Source organism: Fusarium flagelliforme, assembly GCF_020744385.1.
Source record: "Fusarium flagelliforme strain FIESC 12 MPI-CAGE-AA-0113 chromosome Unknown B0J16scaffold_8, whole genome shotgun sequence".
In the NCBI taxonomy this organism is placed as follows: domain Eukaryota; kingdom Fungi; phylum Ascomycota; class Sordariomycetes; order Hypocreales; family Nectriaceae; genus Fusarium; species Fusarium flagelliforme.
This window is the reverse complement of record NW_025763510.1, coordinates 2,630,942-2,653,774: the sequence shown is the minus strand read 5'-3', so window position 1 is coordinate 2,653,774 and position 22,833 is coordinate 2,630,942. Positions and strand designations below refer to the sequence as shown.

Sequence of the window (22,833 nt, the reverse complement as noted above, 5' to 3'; positions counted from 1 at the left end):
GTCATGCGCGCCCTTGGATCAAATTGACGCAGTGAGCATGTAGGGATATTCTTCATAATCGTAAATACTACTAGCAATAGTTGCGTGGCGGAGGAGGAGTAAAGTGGAGGCTCGGCTTATTCCTATAACCCCGTTCGGGCTTTGTTTTCGACCGAAGAGGATGGTTTAACAGCGAGAAAATGTCAGTCTGGTCGATGTCCCATTTTCATGATGGACTTGTGGCAATATGGTCCTAGTTTACGGCAGTCCGCTTAAGCAGATGTAATAGTGGATAGCATGGTGTTTATTGGAAAGATCTGAAAGGAAGATCTTAGATGGAATAGTGGTGACTACTTCAGAACTATATTGACTCTGCCCTTTCAAATGCATCGAACTGAGTATGGTTGTTGCTATGGTGAGGTTGCTAATTGTAACTGCTCAGTATCCATAGCAAACCACTTGCCCAGATCCTCAGGGCCTGCGAATATGGACATGCAAGTAACCGTTTCCATAAGCAGTATTTTCTCCCTGAACTGTTCCACCTCGAATGCACTTGTCCATGATACGTCCAGCAGCGCGGGCAACATTTCCACTGGTAGCGGTTAGTGCAAGGCTCATTATCTTAGGAGCAGATATATCCTACCAGGGAGAAGAAGTTCCTCCCTCCGTGATTAGCTTGCCACTAACACCTTGGATGGTGGCGAGGCCGTGGCGACAGAAAGAGCTTCGGCCACCCGCTCCAACGCCACAGCGCTGATTAGGATGACGAGCGAGGAAGTCGATGCACCAGACAGCGTCGGCGACCTTCCTGTGTCAGTTATCACTAGCAATATGTGGCCAACTTACCGAAGCACTGGTTCCAGCAACAGTGTTACAACGGAGCTCCCGCCTGTCCAAAGCGCCCCCATCTAGTCAATGGCTTAGCCTTAATCAGTTGGTACTCAGGTGTGCCACTCTTACCAATAGGGGTTTGGTTGATGGCTATCTTGGAAGCCGCGCCAGGACTCAGGTGGTGGGTGCCTTCAGGGTCGGTAATGATATCATTCGCCCATGACTCCAAAGAAAAGCTATGAGCAGCTCCTTTATCAGCTACTGGACCAGCGAGAGCACTGGCACTAAGAAGAATAAGGGTAGTTAAGGCGGGCTTAAACATCGCGGCTAGGACTTCGATTCGAGCTATAATGTCTTTGTGCTGGCTTGTTTGGTGTTAACCTTCATCAAATGGGTGAGAATTGATGCATCTCTTATAATAATTACACTTCATGGTGTATCCAGCCTTAACGCAGAATTGGGACCGACGCTTACACCTCATGCGGAGTTAAAGCTTGTCTGAAGTCCGTTTCCCGACTTGAATAATGTAATATTTTAGGCTGTATGCTTCCTCCACTTCATGAGGGTCGAGATAGACAAGGCTGACTCTCCACGTCTTCTACCGTATCCGGGTCAATTTTGTCATTTCTGATGGAATATTAGCATCTTCACTGGAACGTTAGCTTACGGAATGGCTTCAAGGAACAATCGTTAGCCGTATCAGCCAAATTAGCTGATGGCAACAAGGTTATCGCTGATCACAAGCGGGACAGTTTAGGTCAAGCGTCCCGACAGAGCAATCGAATCAAAGAAACCTGTGCTCGGCGGTGCATTGACTACCATACCTCAGGGCCCGAAAGTTGACGTAATCTAGCCCGCTTTGTGCCGTTCTAGATGCATGGAACCCTAAAGATTCATTTTGTTCTATTAAAAAGTTGACAACATGTAGATCCTAATGTCAAGGCGTATTTCACGATATTCTTACCTGGGGGCTATGCATGGGACTTTGGCTTATCCGTGTTGTAGCACTGAAAAACAGCAAAGAGCGAAATAATACATATATAGATCCCGATCATATGCACAAAAGAAAGAGCGCCTTTCTTTCATCATTCATCATTACTTGTGATTATACATTCTTCCATCGCTTCTAAAACCTTTTGTCAATATGAAGTTCACCATGATCCTCACCACCTTCTGGGTCGCAGCTGTTACAGCTACACCAGCTGATAACGAATTGTTTGGCCGCAACGACTGCGGCAAAGGTGGAGCACCCTACACACGACGAACGAACAGCAAATGTGGTACTGGAAACGGAGGGCATACATACTGTGGATGTGATCGAACTGGCATTGTAAGTACACCAGTTTCATTATCCGCTGGATCCAGAAGCTTTTACACCGAACAGGTCAAATGCGTCGACAACCACTGGAAAGAAATCAAGGATTGTCAAGCCCTTTCAGGTGGTCAAAAGTGTTATGGTACTGGTACAGGTGCTCACTGTGGTGTTGTACTGACCCCCCCTCGAAATGGAGGTGGCCTGTAAGGTGGTTTACTTGCTTAGTCTGAGGCATCATCGGCAAGTGAAACAATGCACAAGGACAAACAAGCACTGGTATAGTTATTATATTGAGGGTAGAATAAAGTCCTATATCCCATCGCTTTCTGTTCCAAATGCCCCAATTAAGTAGATGAAGCAGTCGTGGCCTCACCAGCAGCAGAAGTTCCCGTAGCAGAAGCCGTCTGGGGCGCAGTACCAGTAGCTGTACCACTACCGCTAGGCTGAGATCCACCACCACCACCAGAACCACCACCCTTCACAACCTGAGCCTGCACAATCTGTCCCGCCTTATTGAAAACAATATTAACCAGCGCACTAAGCTCTGCGTACTCATAAGTCTTCTGCGTAAGCCCATTCTTCAGTGACTTCTCCTCGCCAGTAAAAGTCATGTTCTGCTTATAATCTCCAATAATAGAATTCACAGCATCACCGCCAGCCTTGGTAACCTGCTGAACAATGTTACCAAGGTTATCAATTAGGAAATTCAACTTGGTGTCGCCTTGGGTGATGCTGCCGAGAAGACCGTCCACCGCACCGATAACACCTTCCACGATGTCACCGACTGAGTCAAGAAGGTTGATAAGAGCGGGGTTCAAATCCAGCGATGAGAGAGTGCGGTTGACGATCTCAACGAGATGGCCTAGACGAACGACGAGTTCGAGCTCAGCTTCTACGTCGACGATGGTGATGTTGACTTTCTCGATGCCGACCTGGATACCTGCATTCAGCTGGACCAGCTTGGCGATGTCGGCGTTGAGGTTGATGTCTGCGTGGAGATTGTCGACGTCGAGCTCAATACGGCCGACGGAGAGTTCGGGGACTTTGAGATGGACATCTGGGGGACCAAGAGAGGAGTTTCTGCTCGTTGAGCCTCCCCCAGATCCAGATCCAGATCCTCCAGTGGGAGAAGCAGTGCCGGTTTCGGTCTCAATGGGTGATGAAGTTGGGTCAATTGAGATGCTTTCTGCGGTGGTGGCAGGTTCAGTGGAATCGGGTGTTTGAGCTTGTGCCAGCCCGAAGCTGACCAGCGGAGCCAGCAAAAGAATAGAAAAGCGCATTTTGGCGATGATCAATTGTCTGTATGAATGAGTGTTGGTGATAGTAAGACAGCGACAGCGACGATGAAAATGTTTGGGGACTCTGCTTTTCCTTTTGCTCAAGACTTGTCCAAAGCATAAGTGGAACCTTAGCGTAGTGCCCTTGCAATCTCCGCGTTGCAGATAACCGTCGGCTTTATGAGCTTATCCGGCTGTCTATATCGTCGGATATAATGTTGCATTTAGCTAGACGAGACGAACAAAAACCGGATTTTTATGTGACAAAGAAATTAGTGTTTTCTCTTATGGGGACTTTGAGGAGAAAAGATCGAGATTTTCACTCATGCATTGACGCAGGTGCAGGGGATTGTCGGAAATACAACCCGTATCCAAACTCTGATAGGTCAGACTAGTTCCACTCGAGGAGATTTCCCCTGCATTAAGCATGGGGTAGCATGAAACTTGGGCTGATGGAATTCAGGGCCGGATCTTACTAGCCGGGTATTGATGCCGTTTCAAGAGATAGGGTGGTATTCGTCTAATGCTAAATCAGCCAATACTGCATTCTTGTGGCTGCTGATAGATACTGGAGGGTATTGTGCCTTTTCTCTTCGCCATCCCATCTCTGTCTTCATTCAGTCCCTCTTTTTCATCCTCACCTTACACTCCTTTCAAACAATCACAATGAGACATTTCACAGTACTTGGAGCTCTTGCTCTAGCCTCCTTCGCAGCTGCAAAGGCCAAAGGCGATGGCTACTACGGCTACAAACTCAACCGTCGCGGCGACGATGAATCCGCCATCTACGAAACAGAAAACACCAACAGCGGCGTCGCGCCTCTGAATGAGGAGCCAGACGTTTACCTCAACGCGAATGTTTCCGTTGGAGAAATCTCAATTGAAGTACAGAACATCACTGCCAAAATCAACCTTGACGCAAAGGTTCTCAACCTGCTCAACTTCAACGCTGGTGTTGACCTCGGTATTGATCGGGTCAAGCTTGGTATTTACAATGTCACTGCCAAGGTTGAGCTTGAGGCGCGGTTGGGAAATATCTTGCGTATGGTTGATGATGTTCTTGAGAGTATTGATTTGAACCCTATTATTGCTACTCTTGGAGATGGTGTCAAGGATATTGTTGGTGATATTGGCGATGGTGTTGGCGACATTATCGGTGGAGGAAGTGGAGGCAGCGGCGGCTCTGATGAAGACGCTGAAGCAAACGAGAAGCGAGACCTCACCATCCGTCTCGAGAACAACATCCTCTACTCAATGAACGACTTCTCCGGCTCAGCCCACACAAACCGTGTCCTCACCCAAGACGGCTTCCTCTACAACATCTACATCGACAACCAAGGCCGCGAGAAGAACCGCAAGGAAGTCGGATACTACGCCAAAGACATGAAGTTCACGGGCCACAACAGGACCATTACCGTTGATGGAGGTGTCGAGTACGAGCTGCAGTACACGTACTCGCCTTACCACGGTCTGAATGCTTACTGTAACATTTACACCGATCCTGCGGGCAAGGTTCTGAGGACTAAGATTGTGGCTGAGGCTGAGGGCGGCGGTGCTGCTACTATTGCTAATGAGGAGGAGGATTTGTAAGGGAGGTATACTAGGTTTAATACAGTCATGAGTTTGAGTATAACAGAACGATTCTTGATCTAAACTATCAACGTTACCCATCTTGCCGTATAACTACACCCGCTGGAGTAGAGTGTATCCATTACCAGGTTTCTCTGTATACGTCAAATCCGACCTCCACCCGATACTATAAATCCTACAACTACCGTGAACCTGAAGAATAAACCCACAACCCTGCTTCGCACACAAAGCAGCACACTCCCTCGCATCCTTGGCAGGAACGGGATTCTTGACCATATCCCACTGCTTCGGCCTGGCAACCTGATCACACCGATGGAGAAACATGACACCTCCGATCTTCTCACGTTTGCCATTGCTGCACTTGAATGGACCGGCGGTTTTCTTCTTACCTGTACATCGATTAACTTCGTAATGCGGAGAGGGGTCTTAGTGTTTACCTCTGCACTTTTTGAGATTCGCCTGGCATTTCTTGTTTTTGTCGCTGATGGCTTTCTTGTCTTTGTTGCATTTGCCTTTTGCCTTGTTGCAGTTTCCTTTATCTGTGTTGCATTTGTTCTTGTCCTTCTCGCATTGTCCCTTTACGGCTTCGCATGTTGCTTTATCTTTGTGACATTTATCCCTGTCGGCGATACAAGCCCTGCAATCGCCGTCCTTCTTGCCAGCAGCCTCTTGACAAGTCTTGAGATCCTTGCAACAGGTTTTATCATTGCCGCAGCCTTTCAAGTCATCCCGACATTTGGTGAGCTGATCTTGACAATTCTTCAGATCACGCTTCGCCTTAGCCTGGTAGGCCGAATCGATCGGGATCAAGGCTATGGCTGATGGTTCAACTTTGAGAATTTTCTTCTCGCATCCTGCGGATGTCCAGTGGGCGACGACGCAGTTTTGATCATCCTTGCAGACTTTGGCGCAGGCGGGGAGTGTTGGAGCCAAGACTGGGTATTCTGGAAAGATGACTTTGTTGCAGTGCACGCGAAACTCGCTGCCTTGGAAGGAGAGGACTTTGCCGTCTGAGGAGGTTGATGGGTTTTTGCAGCAGGTGTCGTATGTACCTGCTGTTTCGCAGGATTGCGCGATTGTGGAGCTGAATAGAGAAGCCAAAAAGGCTAGATAGAGAAAGAAGGAATGAAACATGATGTTTGAGATGGTGAATTATTTTGGATTGAGTGGGAAAGAAGATTTGTTCTGGTGCTTCCATTCTGTTCAAGATTGCATGTCAACTTATCATCAATCGCTCTGCACTGACATGTCGTTCGGAAAGTGGGGGAGGATCCAAACATCTGACGTCCGGCTATCGGCGACAGACAAGTTCCAATCAGCTCGCCACGAACCATCAGCGCTGATGCAAGGAAGATCATATCCAATAACAGATACTGCAAGGTTACTCTGCAGAACTGCGGCCAAAATCAATATTATGCAGGTCTTGAACTCACGAGACTACTGATTCCAATTCTGCAACCCACTTATGCATTGTTCGTGTGTGTCTGCTCCAAGGGTGGTGATTGGAGGTATGCATGGGAATAGTGGCTGGCTAGATGTACGCGTACGGCTGTGAACAGACCTTGCAGACTTGCATCAGCGGATCACTCACATGCTCAGTGTCGGAAAGGGACTTTGGTTACAAGGTGGATAGTGAAGATCATGATAGTTGCAATAGGTCCAAGACATAGCTGAATAGGCGCGAACCAATTGCCCAGAGGAGGGAGGATAGTTGGTGAATTCTCAGAGGTCAACGTACATGCCAATAAATATACTACTCCAGTAGAGCTTGATACCCGCCAAATGCGATTAATTGTTGTCTCAAGTTTCATCCCTCTCAACACTCAATTCTTGATTCTCAAACCATCATGGCAATCCTTTCGTTTAGAGTCATTGCTCTAACCCTTCTGCTCACCTTGGGTTATGCTCAAGAAGCAATCCCCCAACAACCCCTCCAAGCCCAAGCAGAAGTTGCACATCCCAAACAATGCGGCACAAACTGCAAGCGAATCTCCCTGGATGAGATAACCCCATCCAAAGACTCCAAAGGCCAAATCAAATGTTGTCCCTCAGGAACATCCTTCAATGGCACAGCCTGCATTACCAAATCCTCCACCAAGTCAATTTGTCCTCCTCGCACTCATCTCAAAGACGGCACCTGTGTCTCTGAGCAGAAGCCTACTTGTCCAAAAGGCACTGTCCTCAAAGATGAGAAATGTGTGTCTGCTACGGACCCTGCTTGTTTATCTGGTGCGCATTTCGATGGGAAGAGTTGTGTTTCTAAGAAACCTCCTTCTTGTGCGCCTGGATTCCAGTTTGGTAATGGCACTTGTATTTCTACTGAGCGACAGGTATGTCCTCAGGGATATACCGTCGTGGGGAACCTGTGCGAGTCGAATATCCCACCTTCTTGTCCCACTGGCGAGAAGCTGGAAGGTGGATCTTGCACGCATTCTCAAGCTCCATCCTGTCCCAGTGGAATGACGCTGGAAGATAGCCTTTGCAAACAAAAGCAAAGTCCTCAATGTCCAGCTGGTTTTACTATCAACGGCCATAGCTGTGACCACAAAGAGAAACCGACTTGTCCTGCTGGATCCAAGTTCAGTGGACGAGTTTGCATCTCTGATCAGAAACCGCGCTGCAAGGGTGGTGAATTTGCTGCGGGAGTATGCAAGTCCCGCGAAACTCCAGGCTGTGTCTCTGGCGCAAAGGTCATCGACGGAGCTTGTGCGATGGCATTTTCTTGTCCTTCTGGCTTGGAGAAAAAGATGGACAAGAATACTGGCGCAGAACAATGCTGTCCGCCTGGCACAGAGTTTACGCGAAGCACGAACCTTTGTCATGCTCCTGCTGCGAAAGCCGAGCTTTGTCCTAAAGATACAAAGTGGAATGCTAGCACCAAGAACTGCAACTATACGCCTACTCCTGTGCAATGTGTCGCAGGGTTCAAATTCGACGGGCATAAGTGTGCGTTCTACAAACCGCCTGCATGTCCTACTGGCAGCGCTTATGAGCATGCGAAGGGAGTCTGCAAACTGCCAGAAACTCCAACTTGTGCTTCAGGCGCTTTCAATGGCAAGGACTGTGTCATTTCACAGCCGCCTAGCTGCCCTGGCCAGTCTACACTCTCCGGGAGCGTCTGCGTTGCGCATGCCCCTCCGACCTGTCCGGAGAAGACTGCTTTACAGGGAGGTTTCTGCATCAAAACGGTCGCCCCGACTTGTCCGCCAGGCTCAGTCTGCGCTGGGAATAACCTCTGCACAACAAAGAGCGTTCCCACCTGCGCTACAGGGACACTCAAAGATGGCAAATGCATTTCCAGCGTTGGTCCAGCTTGTTCTGGTAACGCTGTGTTCAACGGCAAAGACTGCGTTTCGCAGAGTGCGCCCAAGTGCGAGCCGAATTTCACTTTCAATGGAAAGGCCTGTATCTCTCATGTTCCACCAACCTGTCCTCATGGTGCGGTGTTTGATGGGAAGGCTTGTCTGCATAGTCAGCTCCCTGTCTGTCCGGAACATACGACTTTGAGGGGCAGTGACTGCATCTCTCAAACGCCTCCGAACTGCCCCGAGGGGTTCGTCTTTTCGCCTAAGGGCTGTGTTTCTGTGGAGACACCGGGCTGTCCCAAAAATACCACACTTCAGGGCGGGAAATGTGTCTCGGACAAAGCGCCTGTCTGCATGGACAACCACAAACTCCACAACGGGAAGTGCATCGCCTTAAACGGGCCAATTTGTCCTCCTGGCAGTCATCTTCGTCCCGAAGGCTGTGTGACGATCACCAAACCTTCATGCCCGCACGGAACAACCCTCAAGCACAACAAGTGCGAGTCGAACGAAAAGCCCAAGTGTACTCTACCATTCGTCGTCTCGGGTGACAAGTGCGCATCTCCGGACCCGCCCAAGTGTCCAGCTGGCACTACCCTTGAACACGGCAAGTGTAGTTTGACTCAATCGGATGCATGCTACAATATGCAGTTCTGTCCTTTGTTATGAGATGTGGGAGGGGGCGGATCCTATCCTAGATGGGGAAGCGCCGTGATAGAGGAGTATGGGTTGGATGGGGTAAGAGGCGGATTTCGGGCCAGGGGGGAAGGGAGGTCGTTGGTTAGGGGAAGGATGAGATACATGCGGAACTTGGCTATCTATGACTTGTTGAACTAGTCCAATGTACTGGTTGTTGTTCGGAGTATTCCTTTCCAGTTTATGTCATACCTCATGTTGTAGCGGCACGTTTCAACACGAATACGTGCCTCTCCTTGCCAATGCCTTTATCTGTCCGCAACAACTAAAGTACCATTATCATCACTTGCTCGCTCGAGCACTTCCCTCTACAGCAAACGCTACCTGTTTTGTGAGACATTTCTCGATGGCTGGTTGAATCATTCGGGTAGTATCATCCTGTCAGGCCATACTCTCTCAATGGTCCTGCTTAATCTGTCCAAAATATTGAAATTATGCATATAGTCAACTGCATGCATCCGCCAGTGCCGACGTTAAAATCATGAACTCCATTTGGCCGTCGCTAAACTCACTTCAGATGGTAAATACCAAAGTCCCTATTCAGCTACTTTCTGCACGAAGAGATTGCCTATTACAGGTCAGTGTGTTGACAGATTCGAAGCTGCATATGCATGGCTAGTTTGTGGTGGTCTGACAACATAAGTCCCCTCCAGTGAGTTACATTGCATTAACGCAAAGTCTTAGCTGCGGCATATCACGCGGTATATGCTGGGAGGGTTACATGCCACGATGTGATGTCAGCCTTCAGCTCCTTGACTCATTGTTCTGATCTACACGATAGCTTCATCCTACGACCCACTTTAGTCTATCATCGCGACACATGCATGGTCGTTCAGCTCTGCAGTCCAACCTTTGCTTTCCCGAAGGAGACCTTCAGCCAGCCTTCAAACTGGTGATCGTCGGTCGTCACGTAACCCCACTACAGAGGTAGAGAGTCATCAATATTGACAATAATGCATGAGCGGCTGGCTGAGTCTTTCGAAGATTGCGGATAGCTGAGATCGTAATCCATTACGTATAGCCCACTCACATGTGATCCAGTTACGCCAGAACCACCTCTTCATACTCCTCATCCTCTCGTTCTCCTCGTCCCTTTCAGGATTCAATTTCTCACTATTCCCTTATATATACGGCCCCAGAAGTCAATCGACACTTCGCTAGAGCCATTCTACACACATCACCATTAGCAATTTATCTCTTTCTACAGAATTCAAAATGAAATTTACTCTACTATTTTCTATCTTCATCCAAATCCTCCTCAGCCTCATAAATGCACAAGCCACAATCAAATGTCCCACCCTGGCCCCAAACCACCACATCTCTCCCATTCAATGCGAGAAAGCTGATGGCTCTGTGGTTGAAGTTGACAGTACCAATGCCTTCACCTGCAAACTGAGCTACATAGCGATCCGTCCCGGTACCATCATGCCCACTATGCACCGCGCACACACAGACCCTCTACACCACGAAGCTGAAGAGTGCCAACTTTGGGTTCTTCAGTTTAGTGACAGTGGTCTCGTTCAGCAGAGTTGCTGTGGTGCGGGTGTTGTTACTCGTCTTGCTGGGAAGAAAGAAGGTCATGCTGCAGAGGTTCCACCTGTGCACAATCCTCCTCCCGTGCAGGATCATGTAAACGCACAGGAGCCTCTTGCAACGGAAGAGATTCATCAACCGGTTCAGCGTATGGTTCAGGCAGACCATGCTGAGGGTGATCATGTCGGGGGCGACCATACCGCGGATCATAAGCATGAGGGCCATGATGAGCACGATGAGCACGATGAGCACGATGAGCATGAAGATCACACGGAATATCACGATCACGAGGAGGATCACGACCACGATCATGATGATTTCGATTATGATGAACACCATGAGTAGGGTATTGGAATGATGAGGAACGGCGAGGGAACAGCTGTTAGGAAAGGATTCATGAGAGCTAGTATCGGAGGATGTAAAATTCGATACAATATTGTGTCATCCAAATTTTTATTTAACTCGAATCGCATAAAGGACATAAATCCATGTCCCAAGAGGCCTTCGTTCCTGTTCTGTATGGACAAGTCAAGTGGACTGCCTGTGATAACCAAATCTTCAAAATGCTCCAATGTGGCCCGCCGAACTCGGCCTAGAGAACTAGTCGAGGCTGGAGCGCCTTCGTATTGAGAAGCTGCCTGGACTTGGCAAACTATATCCTGTCTACACAAGATATGCAATGTTGGCAAACGGTATGTGAAGAGCGTCGGTCCCACTATTACTCGCTTACTCCTACCGTAAGCTGCAAGCTAGAGTAGACAATTGTGGCGGATGCAAGGGCAATTGAGGGGCAAAAGCCAACGCTTGAGTTTATATCCACGCCGCGGCTGTTTTAAGGCCTGGACGTTCTGGACCTGGATGGCCAATTGTGGCTGAATATCAGCTGAATACCAGTCGTTGAACCCCAGATGGGGGGACAAGCAGAGCTCAAGCCATCAAGTCTACAATTACACGATGTGAACTGATCAATTTCAAGTATTTCATGGCAAGAACATGGAGACGGGACTGTATAAAATAGAATTGATGGAGACAGAGCTTTCTTGGAAGCCTCTCGGTGAGAGCAATTGTCAAAGGCTCCATAAGCTTAATAGAGTTAATTCTAAATATAGCAGTTAAACCCTCATCTTCCAGCGTTCCAGTTCAATTCTATGAAAGCTAAATTACCTTGGCATAAAGTTAAATGCCGACGGAATGTGATCTTCAGCTCTCCACGTTTTCTCTCCGAGTATCAACAGCCCGTCTTCCCACCTTGAGAATCATTGAAGCCACGCAAACTGCATCGAGTCTACGAAATAAGAGTCTCTTGTAAAAGTTCAAGAAAACACTGATCCATTTAACGATTCCTTGAATGTCTCAAGGTAATAATGCCGTGAATTGGCAGACTGTCGAATCACATAGCTAAGCTATTGCTGTCCGGATTTGGAAATCGGCTAAACGAGGCGGATACCACGGCACGAGGCGTGAAGGTTAATTGTACCTGCTTTAAGGCACGATGCATAACGGCACGTGGACTGATCGACGCATTGGGATTAGTATAAGGCCCTGAACGATCTATCATCGGAGAATACTAACCTCATACTCGCTGAGCTGAAATAATACGAGGAGTCAATTACTCACGTAGGCATTAGTTCGACGCCATCTTAAGGAGGGGCTCGTATCAAAGGTTTATGGTAGACCTAGGATCTTGCTCGAGAAACATATAAGGTTGTAGCTATTCGTAGTTATTTCAATCAGTTCAGAGCAGCATCTCTATCATCTTTCATTCTTCAAAAAACACTACCACACTTATTCGCCAACATGAAGTTCAGCATCCTCGCCGCTTTCACCGCCATGGTCGGCAGTACTGCCGCTACCAACCAGGCCGTTGTCATCAACAACTGTCCCACCACCATCTACGTTCAATCTTGGCCTTACAACGGAGGTTCTCCAGGACCCTTGGTTGCTCTCAAGCCTGGAAAGAAGTTTGCCGAGAACATGCGATCTTCTGGCTCGGTAAGTGACTTCCTTCTTGGCTTTTGCTTTTTACGCCAGCTGACACAGTGAAAATGATATAGACTGTCAAGATCGCCACCAGCAGGACTCTCACCAAGCCTCTCTTCTTCGGATATTCTTCTACCTCCAGACCCAACTATGTCTACTGTAAGTCAACACCCGTCATCGCCTCAGAGCCTTGTACCAACTTTGCTCTCCAGACGAATTCAGCACCCAGTTTGGCAACCCCTTCGCCAACAAGCATAACATCCTAAGCCCCGGCAGTGGTTGCAAGAAATTCGACTGTCGCCCTGGACAAGCTGGCTGCTACAGCACTCCTAACATGAAGAAGGTCTTTGGATGCCCTAGCCCTACCACTGTTACTGCTACTATCTGCGCGAAGTAGTGTTAGTTGTTGAACATTCCTCGTGCTTGCACTAGAGTTGGTGTTCAGGTCGCCAAGGAGCATTGTCTGACATCAGCGTATCGGCTGATGTTAGTATGTGGGAGTAGATGAGAGGGCATTTGCTTAGACAGAAATAAATTACTATTGCACATTGCTTTACAATGAACAAGTCGCTGACTTTCTGATGTATTTAACCTGAAAACCAAGAAGATATCATGGCCAGCGTTGGTTTCGTGAAGTGAAGAGCCCTTCTGTCGAGGACTGGGGATAATAGTCTCTAAAGAAGTTACAGGATGAAAGATGCTATTGTTGACCCAGCAGGATAGCCGAGAGGATTTGCAATAAGCAGAACATATAAACTAAGGTCTAGGAGGGATCTTTTAAAGCAAAAGGTCATCATATGGGCTTAATAGCTTGACTGAACATATTCGTTCAGACCAGCAAAAGACCAGTTCTTATCACTGCAACGAGACCTTCTGGCGGCATGGTCCATACAATACTAAAACCCCTCATGCCCTTCAGCTACTCTGGATTGGCAGGCTCCATAGGAAATGCTTCTGAAAAGTCAAAAGCGCTAGTCTCCATGTCTTAATCGTCCAGAAACGAATCAAGGTCAAAGTCATTCAAAGCTTCACCTGAGCTAAGTGGATTATCGAGTTCCATTCCGCTGCCATCAAACAATGGCCCAAATGAGTTGCCCCTTCCCATCACCCGGTTGGCATCAGGAAACGCTCCAGCTGACTCGTCAACTGTGTCCAATCTTGCACCGTTTTCAAGAAGCAACTTTTGGACAGCCGTTTCACCCCGTAACTTATGGCCAATCGCAATGGTGTCGCAAGGGCTTTATTCCTAGCGTTCAGGTCTGCACCGTTTTCAATGAGAAATTCCACCACTGCAACATGACCGCCCGTTGAGGCTAAGTGCAAAGGTGTATTTCCTGAGGCGTCTTTAATTTCAGTGGTAGTAGTGACAGCATAGAGACGTTGAACAATTGGAAGTGATCCGGATGCACAAGCGGCATGGAGCGGTAGGTCTCCCCCCATATTGCGGACGTTTGGGTCAGTTTTCCCTGACGACAGCAAGGCATCTAAGCAAGGCAAATGGGCTGTCGTGACGGCAGCTTCGAGAGCATTGTCGAAGCAAGACGCGTCAAGGGCTTCTGCGAAGTATGCTACAGCTGTGACGTTTTTTAACGTGATAGAGAAGAGCAGAATGTCTTGTGACCGTTTGAGAGAGGCTGTGCGCAGCAGCTGAGCCATGATTGCATGTGGGAATGGATCTAACATAGCACACGCAACCAGAGTGTTGTAGTCAGGCTTACCCTCACCTAGTGAGATGCTGTTGAGATTGCACAGAAAAGTGACGATTTCAAGGTCACGGTTGGCGACAGCTACATATAGTAGACGTCTGGTCCGACGAGCCTCGACATTGACACTTGCTCCCATCTCTGTTAAGTACTGGACAATGTGTAAATGTCCATTCTCTACTGCGACCTGTAAAGGGGATTTGCCCCCCTTTTTCTGATAGTCTGGGCTGATATTGGCTTGCTCTATAAGATTCTTTACCTTATTCAGGTCTCCCATTCGAACAGCTTTCAGGATGTCGTTGTGGCTCGTGTTGTGTCGCTTCGGCGCGGGGAATAGTAGAGGTTCTTCTTCAGGATGCCATCTTCTAGTGTGGGTTTTGAGATCAGCCTCTGTCCCAAAACCAACCTCGGTAGCATGACACCCCTGATATTCGCATGCGAAGGGCAACTCGTGTTGGTTGATATGAATCTTTTGCTCTTGTGCGTCTTTGAAACCACGGCTGAAAAACTCACACCATGGCTTGCGGCACTTGTACCGCCATGGTCCATAAAGAGCCAAAGCAGCTTCTTTTGGTTCCCATGGTTGATCAATAAGTACTTCGATTGCGTCTCTGATTGCAATAGCTCGCATTTCGTAGATTCTCAGGGAGTTCCAGTCCCGGAGGTTCTGTGGGATACCTTCAAGTTGTCTCTTTAGGGACTGAATTTCGGTTGACGAATCATCGAAAGCTTCGATTTTCTCGATCTCTCCAGCGTCCGTGGTGTAATGATTAGCAGTTTGCAAAACTTTCCGGGCTAACTCAGTGTCTAGATCCGAGGCGGCTAGAACCTGTTGAACATGTCTCCACCAAAACGCGACGGCGTAGTCATGGAAACCGTAATAGCCCTTGGAAGCATAGTTTTGAATCTCTAGCTTCGGAAGTCCGGACGTAAGTGGCTGGGATGTCATGTATTCTGCGCAGAAGAGAGCCATTTTAGCATTCTCGGTTTTGATATCAATTTCCCTGGTTTGCACCAAGTATCTATGAGCAATCCAGAATCAGCTTCAAACATGCTTCGCAGAGTGACCAAGGGACTCCAGGAATGATCTAGATTGGGCGAACTACATTTTGGCTGTGGTGTGGACGAGATCGATAATCTCTTCCCCCGGCGATGATACTGACGGGTCAAGATAGCTGACGTCCACTAGAGAGCTGCAAATGTGCTTACAGCCTATCACAAGCTTTCGATCAATGTCGGCTTCTCCTTTACTTGGATCGATACAAAACTTGCTTTGAATCTCTCTCCAATGCAAGGGGCGGCAAGCACTCATGATCATTCCAAGGATGTCTTTTGCGACGGCTCTCTCGGCTTTGTTCGGGTTTCTCAGCACCCGAACAATAACACGTTCGTATCTGCTTTGCTATTAGCTCCTGTAAATTGAGATAGATTCATTCAAAAGTCCCCTACGCTTGTTCAAGCCCCTCAGGAAACGTTTCAGCCTTCAATTCTTGCTTCAAGTCATACTTTGAGGTTTGGGACAAAAGGTTGTTTAGGACAAGCTGCGCGTATAGAAACATCCCTACGTTAAGAGTCAGCGCATCTTGTTCAAGTAGACTACGCAGAGAGGATGACGTACCGCCAGCCTTTGACGTAACACGTACAGCGATGTCCCGCTCAATTTCAGGATTCAGAGAGAACCTTTCTCGAATCTTGATGGCCATAGTCTCCGCGAACGCCTCGATATCCTGATCATGCCCTGACGATGTCTCCAGGTCAATCCTTGTATAATGGGACATCTGGCTTTCAAGAATTCCATCCCGTTGTCCGGATATGAAAAGGCGGATATTGAAGTCGGTGTCTCCTGAAGTATCATCTTGTGTCGACATAATACTTTCAAACCAGTCCAAGACTCTGGACGCTTCAGTGCACTCATCCAGTCCATCAATAATAACGAAAGATCGAGGTTGTGACTGAAGCGCCATTGAGACATGGCGGGAGACCTCATCCAATGATTGAAATTGTCGTGGTTCAGCGGAACGACAAGCTTGATAGACGTGATCAAGCAGACTCTCGTCTTGAGCAACTAGCTGGGCCAATAGTCCAAGGAGCATGGAGAGCAATGAGCTTTTCTTAGGCTGATGGTGTTTGAAATAGAAGTACGATACAGAAAAACTGTCAGCCGAACCTCTACCGGAAGACCGTCGATCCCTAAGATGGCCAATTATACTAGACGTAAGAACAGTTTTGCCTAATGTAAGTTAGCTGTCAATCAATTGACTCTGTGCGTGTAGTGATCGCACCGGCCCCAGGTATACCACTCAAGTAGATCTTTCCATTAGCTTTGGAGCTGTGGTCAAGCCAGTCTGAGACAAGAGGATGGCTAAGGATCCAGCGGCCTGATGTGTTCTGGAATCGTTTCTGTGATGCAATTTCGTAGTCCTCGTGGTAGTTCGGGGGGTCGATTTTGCTCTCAACGGTGCTGTACTGCTGATCGATTCGACTTTGATGGGCAATCAAATCCCTCTCAGCATCCTTCTGGTCTCTCTCTTTCAGTTGTCTATGCAACTGATCAAGTTTATCTTGGATGGAATGTCCTTGCCTTTGTGTTTCTTCCATGACAGCGGTGAGCTTCTCCTCTGAAAGCATGGTCATGTGCCTCTCAAGACTTTTCAATATAGGATCGAATTGGGTCTTGAATGTTTTCCAGGCGGAATGAAACAACGCTTTCCAGCCTAGCGTTGTAAGCCTGGGACGATGAGTAGGTTAGAAGATTAGCACTCACCTGGTCGAGCAAATACATCAAGAGCATTGCTGTGAAACTCAAGGATGTCGCAGTAATAAGATTCAAGATGGGTATGGACATAAGGATATTCCTTGTAAATATGCTCGTAGCGAGTGAGATCTGGTAGAGCTTCTCCAATTTGCCCATAAACACCAAGCAAACTATCAAGAGAATCAACCCAATTGCTTGCCACCTGGATATTGGAGGTTAGTTATACTTCAAAATCGTCGGAAGCACTTACAAGGAGGAGGAATTTGATAGGACCCTGTGCCATATAATTAGCATATAAGTAGCAACTACATCTTCGGCTTTGACGAAGTTGAAGATCTACGCACCCAGATCAATGCCACACCGTTGTGAAGATTGAGGAACACCTCCACGACCTTACCCAACTGGTCCATCCCTTCGACGAACTTAGAGAGGCGATCCATGTTTCTCAACCGTCGCTGAGATCCATGACGGTTCTGGATATGTCTGATTTGGTCTCTGACGTCGTCTAGCGTGCAATTTGCGAACTGGTTTGCCTGAGTTCTGTTGAGGCGGCTCTTGAACTTGGCAACAGCCTTGTCGAATACTAGGTCAGAATCTGTACGTGTCTGAGTTCCACCAGCAGATGGCGATGTCTCGGTTAATGATGAAGCCATCACGCCGTAATAACAGTAAGATCCTTCCTCTAAATCTCTTTTGGTTTACATGAATTGTTTGTCTTAACTTGCAAGGATGGAAATGGCAGGTCTTCAGGAAAGGATTTTCACGGCTTAATAAGGCACATTCAGATTGCCTTGGCTGACATGGGCTTGGTGGCTGAGCCTACACCGCCACCACCAACCAGGTCATGCTTGAGACAGGTATTGGTGGTTGTATGGGTTTCATTGGCCAGTTATGTAGGTAAGGCAGACGAGGCCTTCCACGTAGGACTTCCCCGCTGTTGGTTGTTTACCTGAATTCAAGTTACAATTCAAACTAAGAGGCCTCTTTCTCCCAGTCACAACGGATTGACGCTGGTTTTCTGAAAATCGCCCTTTCTTTGCTCTATAGTGAAATGTCGTCGAAGCGCCAACTTGCTAATCACCATGGCGCAGATAACGCGATCGCAAAACGGCAACACCTAGAGGCTTTTCCAGACAGCACAACCTCAGCTTTAAATGGTTCTACGACTACCGAGAAGGCAAATTCTGGATGGTGCATTGATCACATGGATGCCACATCTCCAAAGACTCAATTGAGTGCACCCCAATCAATATGCTTCGGTACAGTGCGTTCAAATTTCCTGTTTTTAAAAATTGGAACAAAATACTCATGCCGCCTTATATAGCTTTGTGAAGTTCAGGCCAAACCAACTGGATTTCTGAACACTGGATATGCCCTACAACTTAACACAAATCAACGCCAGGGAACTGGAGCCTCAGAGTACTTCCTGTTCGACATGTACTTGCAAGAGGGTACCTACGGTTTCGCAATACCTAACACAAACACGTTTGTGATGATTGACCTTATCACAGCAGAAAAACTGTATATTCTTGAAGAAACGGTTGTTTTCACGAAAGCTGTAGTTGAGGCCAGAGTCTTGCGTCAGCTCTCAAAGACTGCAAAGAAGTCTTTCGAAATATCCGTGAATATATATGGGCAGGAGTTGCATGCTCGTGACATCGGACATCAACTGTGTACTGTCGGAGCGTTCTTACAGCACCCATTTTATCTCGAGGACGGTATAGAATACCTGAACCCGCAATTCTTTGATCTCAAAGACGGACCAAGGTACATGACCCATTTGGTTGGTATGGACGATTCGAAATTTCAAGCCAAGACATTTTCAGACACCGTGGAAGTTGCACTGTCTTCTCTCGACCATGGCATGCCATCCTTGGCTCCCAATGATCTGGATATCATTGTACCAGATGATCTCATAACTCCCCTGCAGGAGTGAGTTTGGCGGCTCCTACGCTATATATCGCCGAGACTGACAAGGCTAGCCACCAGAAAGTTGCTTTGTCGTTCATCCAACGCCGCGAAAATTCCAAATACTGCCAGCAGGTTGCTAGGGAGCTTCTGTTCCATACCCGTATCGCGTAAGCGCATGACCAGTCTCACGTTAAAATCCGACTACTAACCTTGAAGTAGGTCACACAACACAATCCCAACATTTGCATTGGGTGGAATATTGGCAGACGTAATGGGTCTAGGTAAAACACTCACGATACTAGTCTCAATTCTGCTTGCGAGGCTAGCAGCGGAGAATTTCCAAAATGTCAACACTGCCGTTGGCATGGACCAGCCGACGTATCCTCGCACAAGCGCAACGCTAGTGGTCGTTACATCCACACGTGAGTTTCCCACCCGACAGACAAATGGATAACCCCATTGACTAGGCATACGAAGAGGTTATGGAGGTCTGGCGATCTGAAGTTTCAAGGTAAAGAGTTGGTACCCTGAGTACATACCATCCAGGACCACCTAATGCATAACCCCACCTAATGCATAACCAAAATTTCGCTCCTCCCATACAAAATCCAAATTTTCAATTGCATTGTACTCGGCCAGGCATGAAGATACTCGCGCACGAAGACCTGCACTATATTGCTTTTTTCATCAAATTTTCATATCGGCTTGAACCTTTCCCGTTCCGCCCCGTAGCCTGGTTCTCTAGCCCTTTGAATTTTGTCGCATTTCACCTCATGTACCCTACGCGACTCCATCCACTCAAGCCGAACTTTCACCTAATTTACTCGCCACAACTCCTCCCGTAATGGTTCGCCGTAATTATACCGAAGATGACGTAGCTGAGGCTATCTTCGATACCACCGATAGAGGCCTCTCACAGAATGAGGCGGCCCAGAAACGTGGAGTACCTCAGTGGACCATTTCGAGACGACTTTCCGGTCAAGCAAGCAGGAATGAACGTATCCAGGCCCACCAGCGTATTCCAAAGAGCCAGGAGGAGACCCTTATCCGTTGGGTGCTGCGACAAGAGTCCCTGGGCTATGCTCCCTCGCACAGCCAGGTCCGCGCCTGTGCCGAGGCCATCCTTCAACAACAAGGCGATAACAAACCTTTGGGCAAGCACTGGACCACCAGGTTCGTCAAACGTCACCCAAAACTATCTACCAAGCTTGGAAAACGTCAAGAAGCCGCCAGATTTGACGGCTTTACTCCAAAGGCGGTCAATTGGTACTTCGATATCAGGGAGAACGAGTACGGCTGGATCAAGCCTGAGAACACAGTTAACGTGGACGAGGGCGGTATAATGGTGGGTTTCGGTAAGTCTGCTACAAGTACACTATGGGTTCTTATAGGGTATAGCTAATTGATTGTCCATGAGGCCTGGACAGCCTCGTAATCGGGAGCTCTGACCCGAAGAAGAAGGCGATGTTGAAAGGCGTTCAGTCGCGCACGTGGACCTCGTTTATTGAGGCTGTCACCGCAACTGGCCGTGCTTTGAAACCGGGAATTATCTTTAAAGGAAAAGAGCTGCAGAAGCAGTGGTTCCTTAACGAATTCGAATTAATAGCGGACTGGCACTACATCACATCACCGAACGGCTGGACAGACAACCATATAGCTCTCGAGTGGTTGAAAGACGTCTATTTGCCTCAAACGGAGCCTCGTGATGCATCGGATGCGAGACTTATTATCCTTGACGGCCACGGGAGCCATGCGCAGGTGAGCATTTCGGTGATTTCGCCGCTGAGTCACCCGCTATAGGGTCGCTGACCAGCAGTCAGGATGAGTGGATGGCTACGTGCTTTCTGAACAACGTCTACTGCTGTTACTTACCAGCACATTGTTCCCATGGTCTGCAGCCATTAGATAATGGAATTTTTAATGTCATCAAAGGTGCGTACCGGAAAGAACTCCAAAAGCTGGCTAGTTTGTCCGATTCTGCGCCGGTTGACAAAGTCAACTTTATCCGGGCATACGCGAAAGCCAGGGAGGCGGGCATGAGGAAGGATATTATCTTATCCGGCTGGAGGTTTACTGGAAATTGGCCAATAAATCGGTACAAAGCTCTAGCACATCCGGAAATTCAGCCGGACAAAGAAAAACTGCTGGAAGAGTTCAAGACGCCGAGCCCTCCTCAACTGCACTCAGATGATACGCCGAAAACGAGCCGGCAAGTGAGGGAAATGGCCAAACACCGCAGTCGTCCGACCAGGCGGAAGTATAGTAAGATCGCAAAGGGGTTAGAAGCTTTAGAGATGAAGGTGGCCGTTCAGAATGCGCGGATTACTGGCCTCGAGGAGCAGATGGCCCAGCTGCAGCGAGGGAAGAAAAGAAAGGCGGTACCGAACCCGAACCGACGATTCATGACTCTGGCGGAGACTCTAGCGGCTGGAGAGGCTCTTCCTGACTCAAAGGATGCAGAAATAGAGGTGGTTGTGGATGAGGAGGTCGAGTCGGTGATTGAGGTGGGTGTCAGGTCAGAGGACGAAAGTGAGGACTTTATGGTCGTAACAAAGCACTGCCAGCGCACACGGAGCGGTCGGGAGGTCAAAAAACCACGCAGACAGTAAGAATTGACCAATTTTCTAGATATTTTCTCCAAAGTCTCATTTATTAATTGAGAATCGGGCCTGTTTTTGTGGACATCAAAATTTGGATTTTGTATGAGAGGAGCGAAATTTTGGTTATGCATTAGGTGGGGTTATGCATTAGGTGGTCCTGGATGGTACTGCCCAGTAGACCTAACCATACGGGAGAACAGGCATTTCAGAGCTGGATCACTACGAGTTTATACCTTCCATGGGGATTCTCGACCAACTCAACCAGCCGCCTTGTTAAATTACGATATTGTCTTAACTACATTTGCGACCCTTGTTTCTGATTGCAAACGTCGTAAGATCCTTCAAAGCCTGGAATGGTTCAGAGTCGTTCTTGACGAGGGTGAGTGTTTGCCACTAGTGCCTTCTCGGGCGTACTAGATTTTACTGATGGTAATACCAGCCCACTGGATTCGGAACCCAAGTTCTAAGCAATTCAAGGCCGTGCAGTACCTGGTCACGGAACGGAGATGGTGCATGTCGGGGACTCCAATTCAGAATTGTATTAATGACTTGGTGTCGCTTTTGCGATTTCTTAAATTCGAGCCATTTTCGAATATGGATGTCTTCCGACAACATATCCTGGAGCCGCTCCGCGCCGAAAATCTTCTCGAGTCAACTAACCCTCTCCAGATACTGCTTCAAGGTTTTTGTTTAAGACGTACAGAGAAGTATCTGAATCTCCCCCCAGCAGACTATGAGCTTATAACATTATCACTCCACCACGACGAACAGAAATTGTACGACGACGTGTTCCGGAAGTATCGGCGAGAACTGGACGACCTTGTCAGCAGTCTGACAAAATTGGATAAAAAGCGGACTACGCTACGGTTCTCTATGATATCAGAGTTGAGAAGGATTTGCAATCACGGCACACTGCTTGAACCTCCTAGGATGTTGGATGACGTGAATACCAACGCGTCCTGTGATTACTGTAATGCAGCCGAGAAAGACAATATGGCAAAGCTGAACGGGGACTCCATATGTCCAGAGTGTGATCGATCCTTGTCAGAGTCGACGCCTAGCGCTTCAAAGAGCCGCAGCCAATCAGTCCAACTATCTCCTCTCGAGGATAGTAGTCTGCCTTATGAGATGGAAGACGTTTGCACTACTGCCTTGGATGCAAGATCTCCAGGGCTTAATTCGGGGTTGTCAACGAAACTTCAATATGTGGCAGACAATATTTGTCAGCGTTCGAAGAGGTATAAGCCCCCTACCACAGCCTCATTGTCTGTATCAACCCTACTGACCGAGTAAGCCTTGTTTTTTCGTACTGGACGACAACCCTCGATCTCCTACAGACGCTGTTGGAGCAGAGAAGA

The 22,833-nt window shown here is 48.0% G+C and overlaps 10 protein-coding genes across 10 annotated transcripts; 7 read left to right on the top strand and 3 right to left on the bottom strand.

Annotated features, from left to right (window-relative positions):
- Positions 1-450: 450 nt before the first annotated feature.
- On the bottom strand, positions 451-1,132 carry B0J16DRAFT_325492 (uncharacterized protein; the record flags this gene model as incomplete). Its single annotated transcript, XM_046125888.1, has 4 exons — positions 451-571; positions 623-783; positions 826-887; positions 940-1,132. 4 exons carry the CDS (start codon positions 1,130-1,132, stop codon positions 451-453), a joined length of 537 nt encoding a protein of 178 aa, XP_045978352.1.
- An 822-nt stretch (positions 1,133-1,954) lies between these two features.
- On the top strand, positions 1,955-2,332 carry B0J16DRAFT_389894 (uncharacterized protein; the record flags this gene model as incomplete). Its single annotated transcript, XM_046131840.1, has 2 exons — positions 1,955-2,140; positions 2,195-2,332. 2 exons carry the CDS (start codon positions 1,955-1,957, stop codon positions 2,330-2,332), a joined length of 324 nt encoding a protein of 107 aa, XP_045978351.1.
- A 99-nt stretch (positions 2,333-2,431) lies between these two features.
- Positions 2,432-3,642, bottom strand: B0J16DRAFT_351224 (uncharacterized protein). The gene has a single exon (XM_046129160.1). It carries the CDS (start codon positions 3,403-3,405, stop codon positions 2,470-2,472), a length of 936 nt encoding a protein of 311 aa, XP_045978350.1. The 5' UTR covers positions 3,406-3,642; the 3' UTR covers positions 2,432-2,469.
- Positions 3,643-4,018: 376 nt separating this feature from the next.
- Positions 4,019-5,020, top strand: B0J16DRAFT_351223 (uncharacterized protein). The gene has a single exon (XM_046129159.1). The coding sequence runs from the start codon at positions 4,069-4,071 to the stop codon at positions 4,990-4,992; it is 924 nt and encodes a 307-aa protein (XP_045978349.1). The 5' UTR covers positions 4,019-4,068; the 3' UTR covers positions 4,993-5,020.
- Positions 5,021-5,078: 58 nt separating this feature from the next.
- Positions 5,079-5,716, top strand: B0J16DRAFT_351222 (uncharacterized protein). Its single transcript, XM_046129158.1, has 2 exons — positions 5,079-5,381; positions 5,430-5,716. The coding sequence occupies exons 1-2, from the start codon at positions 5,315-5,317 to the stop codon at positions 5,600-5,602; spliced, it is 240 nt and encodes a 79-aa protein (XP_045978348.1). The 5' UTR covers positions 5,079-5,314; the 3' UTR covers positions 5,603-5,716.
- Positions 5,717-6,839: 1,123 nt separating this feature from the next.
- On the top strand, positions 6,840-8,966 carry B0J16DRAFT_419231 (uncharacterized protein; the record flags this gene model as incomplete). Its single annotated transcript, XM_046133812.1, has 1 exon — positions 6,840-8,966. One exon carries the CDS (start codon positions 6,840-6,842, stop codon positions 8,964-8,966), a length of 2,127 nt encoding a protein of 708 aa, XP_045978347.1.
- A 1,242-nt stretch (positions 8,967-10,208) lies between these two features.
- Positions 10,209-10,871, top strand: B0J16DRAFT_325487 (uncharacterized protein; the record flags this gene model as incomplete). The annotated part of the gene is made up of 1 exon (XM_046125887.1): positions 10,209-10,871. The coding sequence occupies one exon, from the start codon at positions 10,209-10,211 to the stop codon at positions 10,869-10,871; it is 663 nt and encodes a 220-aa protein (XP_045978346.1).
- A 1,399-nt stretch (positions 10,872-12,270) lies between these two features.
- B0J16DRAFT_406421 (uncharacterized protein) lies at positions 12,271-12,903 on the top strand (the record flags this gene model as incomplete). Its single annotated transcript, XM_046132965.1, has 3 exons — positions 12,271-12,518; positions 12,581-12,665; positions 12,719-12,903. Exons 1-3 carry the CDS (start codon positions 12,324-12,326, stop codon positions 12,901-12,903), a joined length of 465 nt encoding a protein of 154 aa, XP_045978345.1. The 5' UTR covers positions 12,271-12,323.
- Positions 12,904-13,298: 395 nt separating this feature from the next.
- Positions 13,299-17,672, bottom strand: B0J16DRAFT_365522 (uncharacterized protein). The gene is made up of 10 exons (XM_046130017.1): positions 17,309-17,672; positions 17,215-17,238; positions 16,974-17,166; positions 16,492-16,923; positions 15,828-16,439; positions 15,659-15,770; positions 15,316-15,603; positions 14,321-15,231; positions 13,715-14,080; positions 13,299-13,652 (listed from the first exon to the last, which is right to left on the bottom strand). Exons 1-10 carry the CDS (start codon positions 17,615-17,617, stop codon positions 13,492-13,494), a joined length of 3,408 nt encoding a protein of 1,135 aa, XP_045978344.1. The 5' UTR covers positions 17,618-17,672; the 3' UTR covers positions 13,299-13,491.
- Positions 17,673-17,806: 134 nt separating this feature from the next.
- B0J16DRAFT_199527 (uncharacterized protein) lies at positions 17,807-19,414 on the top strand. Its single transcript, XM_046122943.1, has 4 exons — positions 17,807-18,228; positions 18,289-18,896; positions 18,947-19,042; positions 19,095-19,414. Exons 1-4 carry the CDS (start codon positions 18,016-18,018, stop codon positions 19,327-19,329), a joined length of 1,152 nt encoding a protein of 383 aa, XP_045978343.1. The 5' UTR covers positions 17,807-18,015; the 3' UTR covers positions 19,330-19,414.
- Positions 19,415-22,833: the final 3,419 nt, after the last annotated feature.

What these genes read in the sequence shown, in the direction of transcription:
- B0J16DRAFT_351224 (XM_046129160.1), bottom strand. Translation starts at nt 3,405, where the DNA reads ATGCGCTTTTCTATTCTTTTGCTGGCTCCGCTGGTCAGCTTCGGGCTG.
- B0J16DRAFT_351223 (XM_046129159.1), top strand. Translation starts at nt 4,069, where the DNA reads ATGAGACATTTCACAGTACTTGGAGCTCTTGCTCTAGCCTCCTTCGCA.
- B0J16DRAFT_351222 (XM_046129158.1), top strand. Translation starts at nt 5,315, where the DNA reads ATGACACCTCCGATCTTCTCACGTTTGCCATTGCTGCACTTGAATGGA. An exon ending in ACCGGCGGTTTTCTTCTTAC is followed by an intron (nt 5,382 to 5,429) that starts CTGTACATCGAT and finishes CTTAGTGTTTAC; the next exon opens with CTCTGCACTTTTTGAGATTC.
- B0J16DRAFT_365522 (XM_046130017.1), bottom strand. Translation starts at nt 17,617, where the DNA reads ATGGCTTCATCATTAACCGAGACATCGCCATCTGCTGGTGGAACTCAG. An exon ending in CTATCAAATTCCTCCTCCTT is followed by an intron (nt 17,167 to 17,214) that starts GTAAGTGCTTCC and finishes TCCAATATCCAG; the next exon opens with GTGGCAAGCAATTGGGTTGA. An exon ending in TGATGTATTTGCTCGACCAG is followed by an intron (nt 16,924 to 16,973) that starts GTGAGTGCTAAT and finishes TTACAACGCTAG; the next exon opens with GCTGGAAAGCGTTGTTTCAT.
- B0J16DRAFT_199527 (XM_046122943.1), top strand. Translation starts at nt 18,016, where the DNA reads ATGTCGTCGAAGCGCCAACTTGCTAATCACCATGGCGCAGATAACGCG. An exon ending in CTCATAACTCCCCTGCAGGA is followed by an intron (nt 18,897 to 18,946) that starts GTGAGTTTGGCG and finishes TGACAAGGCTAG; the next exon opens with CCACCAGAAAGTTGCTTTGT. An exon ending in CTGTTCCATACCCGTATCGC is followed by an intron (nt 19,043 to 19,094) that starts GTAAGCGCATGA and finishes ACCTTGAAGTAG; the next exon opens with GTCACACAACACAATCCCAA.